Source organism: Oryzias melastigma, linkage group LG11 (assembly GCF_002922805.2).
Source record: "Oryzias melastigma strain HK-1 linkage group LG11, ASM292280v2, whole genome shotgun sequence".
Classification (NCBI taxonomy): Eukaryota; Metazoa; Chordata; class Actinopteri; order Beloniformes; family Adrianichthyidae; genus Oryzias; species Oryzias melastigma.
In genome coordinates, this window is record NC_050522.1 from 8,836,594 (window position 1) to 8,841,358 (window position 4,765).

Sequence of the window (4,765 nt, forward strand, 5' to 3'; positions counted from 1 at the left end):
GGCAAAAAAAAAAAAAAAGTTTCTGAAAGTCTCTGCAACTCTAATATAAACGTAATTATTTTCAGCTTAGAATTTTCTAGTTTTAAGCTTCAAAACTCAAAATTTCCTTTTCCAATCTCATATTCTTTTTTTAAGGTTTCGAATCTAGTTTATTCAAGCATAACAGCGTTTTCTACACCCGTATGTGACACAACAGAACGGCGCTTTGAACGCGCTAGAACAGTGTTTAGGATGAGTGGTTTGTAAGCCATAAAACAACACAAGACTATGATGGTACAGACATTTTCTGACTATAATTATCCAAGTTACAAGAGTCAGTGAATGCACCAGGACTGAGGTTACCACCCCCACACACCAGAATGGAGCTAAAAGTTTTAAACCTGAAATTTTCCGATTCAAAACTAAAAAAAAAAAGGGATAAAAGTGAAAAAAAACTGAAATTTTGAGTTTTTAAGCTTAAAAACAGAAAATTTGAAGGTGAAAACAATTAAGTTTATAGTAGAATTCCAGAAAGTTTTAGACTGTTTTTTGTTGTTGTTGTTGTTTTAGCAAAACACCAATATTTCAGCTTAAATTTTCAAGTTGTTTTATTTGGGTTTTAAATCTTTATGGCTCATAATGAATAGGACTGGGTCGATGAAATTGAGCATAATAGATCAATTATCGATCCATACAAGTAGAGATCGATCAAACGCGTAATGTTAAAGTAGTAAAAAATAGTGGGATTTCCCATAGGACGGCTAATGCTAACGCTCGGTACATTGCTGACTAAATGAACATCTTTATATACTCACAGGCATGAATTTACCAAAGGAAATATTTTTTAAGAGTAACCATTTATGGTCTAAAACACAGTTTTTTTGCTCATATTTTCTTCACCTGGAATAAGGTGTAATGCTATAGCGTGATCGCCACCTAGTGGCCAAACTGAAACGCCCTCCAGGAGAAGCAAAACAATTGTTGGAGTTTCTCTTTGAGAATCCATGTAACACTGTATGATATTAACAATCTCATAATAATTTCACTAACAGATTTTACAGTATGTGAACTGTATCAGATTATTATGAATATATTCAAAACACATATATAGATTATTAATGTATATCTAAACAAATGTGTCTAAATGTTTAAACTGTGTAAACTCAAAATTGAATTGAATTGAGAGGATAAAAAAAAAAAAATAATTGCAAAAAATTGTAATAGTATCGATCCAGGCTCTGGTGAATCAAATAGAATAGATTCAGGATATTGTTGGCGATACCCAGCCATAATAATGCCCTTCATGAAACACGCTCATGAATGAAAACAAGAAAAAATGTAACAACAAAAACTTGATGACTTGGTTTGTGTCACATAAATGTAGGCTCTAACATGGGATTTGGGGCCTTTTATATGCGCCTCATGTGTGCTTGAGTTGGACTGCAGAATGATGGGCGTGAATCTGTTGCAGATTTCCTCCAATTCACAGTCAAGCAGCCAGATGAGGCCGGCCAATGCCTTTTGTTAGGTGAGAAACTCCTCTTCCCTCTCGGGATTTCCTGTCGCATCAAGCCGTGAGAAGTGACAATGAGCCACAACGAAGACTCTATGTAATATTTATGAAGATATTAATATTAATGAACTCTTTTTACTGTCCTGCGTACCTTTTTATGCTTTTGTAAGAGTTTATCCTCTCAGGGATTTGAAGTGCTCCACAGATCTGAAGTCTATTTTTAAAGGAAGTTGATACTTGATTTATTGAGTTAGTAATGACACATATATTTGCACTATAAATATAATAGACTATTTTGATTGAAATTTAACACCAGGGATCCCAAATTTTACAGAAAAATAATAAAAAAATGAATAATGATTTATTTATGATGAAAAGTAAGAACTTTTTTAGGGATTTACTAAAACTTAGGGATGGATAATTCCTTCAAGAAAACTCTTGCCTTCAGAAAATAACATTTTCCTGAGAGTGTAAACAAAAACAATGCAAATAGAAGCCTGAATGAGGCTAAATCCAGCTAAATGAAGTTTTCCAGTCCATGCAAATGACTACATAGATGTGTCTCGGCACAGTGTAGCCATAGATAGCATGTGTTGCAGGGCATTGAAGCGGTGCTTGTTGGATTAAACCCGCTGTAAGTAAGCAGCACAGTCAGAGCAGGAAATGCTGAGTGATCAGCTTTTACGGCATCCTCTTAGTGTGGCTGTGAGAGATAGCGTTTGTATTAGCCCGCTTGTCACTCAGTTTTATGGAGTTAACTTCCAGTCTACTGTCATAAAAGAAGTGCTGATTTACATTAATCAGCAAAAACTGTTATTTTTTTATTTTTTTTTTTATTTTATTTGACGAAATGTGAATTTTTTTTCTGGGCGGAGTTTGGTGCTTATTACCTCGTCGTCGTCGGCATCGTATTGCGCGTACTGTTGCTCCAGCAGCTCCCTCTGTCTCCTCTCCTGCTCCAGGGTCTGCTGGATGAGCGTGGCCACCTCACTCTGCTGACCTGGGCGCTCTCGGCCAATCACGAACCTGCAACGACACGCTGTGTTGACCAGCACTTCTAGCGGCACGCACACCCCCCAGACCATCCTAAGATTGTGTAACACGCAGCCTTTTAAGGATTCCTACTTAACAGGGAAAATGTCATCTGACAAAATGCATCACGAGAAGCTGCTAATGGATTATTTTAACCCTTTAACTGCCTGCTCAACCAAAGAACACTTTTAGAAAACTTAATTTTAAAAACATTGATTGTGAGTAGGGCTACCACAAGTGATGATTTTAATAGTCGACTAATTGGCGATTGATCACTTCCACTACATTTGCTGCACTGAGACTATTGAGACACCAGGTGTCTTTTATTTTGAAAGGACGTCATATAAACCTCTGTGAAAGGTCATTGTCATATTTTGTGGGCACTAAAAACATTTTCAGGGCACAAATGATTATATTGTGGAGACAAATTAAATGTTTTGTGTGAATAACTTACTTGAATTACTATTTTGTGGGCACAAGTTGGCAATTTTTTGGCACAAATTCGTATTTTCTGTCCACAAATAAATATTCTGTGGGAAAAAATTAGATTTTTGTGGGAACAAATTGGTATTTTCTATGCACAAAGTTGTATTTTTTTATCCACACATGAGTGTTTTGTGGGCAAAGTGTAGTACTTTGTAAAAAAAATTAGTGTTTTGTGGGAAAAAATAGTATCGTATTAGCAAAAATTTGTATTTTGTGGAAAAAGGCAATTTTATCTTTGTGATCATGTTTCATTTAGGCCAAAAAAAAAAGAAACAACTGTTTAACCTATTAATCATAGTAGTAAAAGGTGATGTCAAATTTTGTGGCTATTACAGGGTTGTGGTCTGTAATAATTGGCCTCTTCAAGTATTGAAGGTTACAGATCTATGCAATTAGTAGCAGAAAAAAAATTAATTGATTTTATCTTAATTGGTAGCTAAAGGGTTAAAAGTCTACAACATCAAACGCAAAGTAAAAAGTGAAAGACCTTTTAAGCGATTCATAAGAAAAGGTACAAATGATTGATGGCATGTTTTACCGGCTCCTAAGTTTGCCTTCCAAATTATCTTGAGGCTGCTCTGATAATCTGAGTATCTGATATTAAAATACATTTGTGCACAGAATCAGCCACAAAACACACTGAGTCACAGAGGTCTACAGCCACACAGTAATGAAAGTGATATTTGCTGACGTATCACAGCAGGGCTGGGAGACTGCACATGCATCATAATGAGAAAAGGCCAGGCAGGCTGCCATCAGCCTGGCAGAGGAGAGGACAGAGGAAACCACAAGCTGGGCCTTCCAGCTACTGATCATTAATTACTGGAGTTACAGAAGATGTCACACTCATGAACAGAACAGGACAGAAAGTGAGAAGTTTCCATGTAAGATTTCATTGGGCTTTGATTTAGTCAGAACTGCATGTGTACAATGCACCAACGAGTCATGCTAAAGCTAACACGATAATGACCGTTACTGAATCAAAGATGGACAGGGCTTTTATACTGTTGCTGCAGAGAATGAAGACGTAAAGCTTCTGAAATGATGTGTGACCAATCCCAAAATTCAACTGTAATACCTTGTTTAACATGTAGGGGGCAGCACATAGGTGTTTTTACACCAGGAATGGGTAAACTTTCTTACTCGTGGGCCACAAAGGGTTGTAAAATTTGACAGAAGGATCTGACCAGGAGTAGATTTGTGGCGTGTTTTGATAATTTACGTTGTATAAGAAAAAAATTACATGGGATCTGGACAAAAATGTGCCTCAATTTTACTTTAAAACTCTAAATTTTTGATTTTGTATTTAAAAACTGTTTTTGTTCTTATTTTAGTGCAATTTAACCAATTGGTTGATTGGGTTGCGTTCAATTGGCATTGGAATAATCTGACAAACGACTGTCCAACTTGGAAATCCAAAGCTCCATTTATAGAGGTTGTTTGGTTACCCTTTAAAGTGTATGTCCAAAATAAATATTATCATCATATTATCATCATCACTGTTGTCATATTCATAAATCTAGAAGAAGCAAAAATTTTAACAAATTTACTTTAAATTATACCATTTACAATTTATTATGCTGAAACCATTGACTGTATATGAGAATTGAACTGAGTGACCCCTCCCCCTGCTGGTTCCAAGAAGCCAAAATTCCCTCGACTTTTACGGAGAAATAAACAGCTATGACTCAGCCATTATATTTGTCAGAATAAACTTTCTTGCTTGTCCCTATTTATTTCCGCAGTGCAAATTAT

At 35.9% G+C, this 4,765-nt stretch overlaps 1 protein-coding gene across 6 annotated transcripts in view; it reads right to left on the reverse strand.

Annotated features, from left to right (window-relative positions):
• The window catches only part of ppp1r9a (protein phosphatase 1, regulatory subunit 9A), an 80,699-nt gene that overhangs the window by 27,251 nt on the left and 48,683 nt on the right, over nucleotides 1–4,765 (reverse strand). For all 6 annotated transcript variants that reach the window (XM_024299024.2, XM_024299048.2, XM_024299032.2 and 3 more), the window contains exon 6: nucleotides 2,383–2,518. In XM_024299024.2, the coding sequence (XP_024154792.1) occupies nucleotides 2,383–2,518 (136 nt within the window). The remainder of the gene's footprint in view (nucleotides 1–2,382; nucleotides 2,519–4,765) is intronic.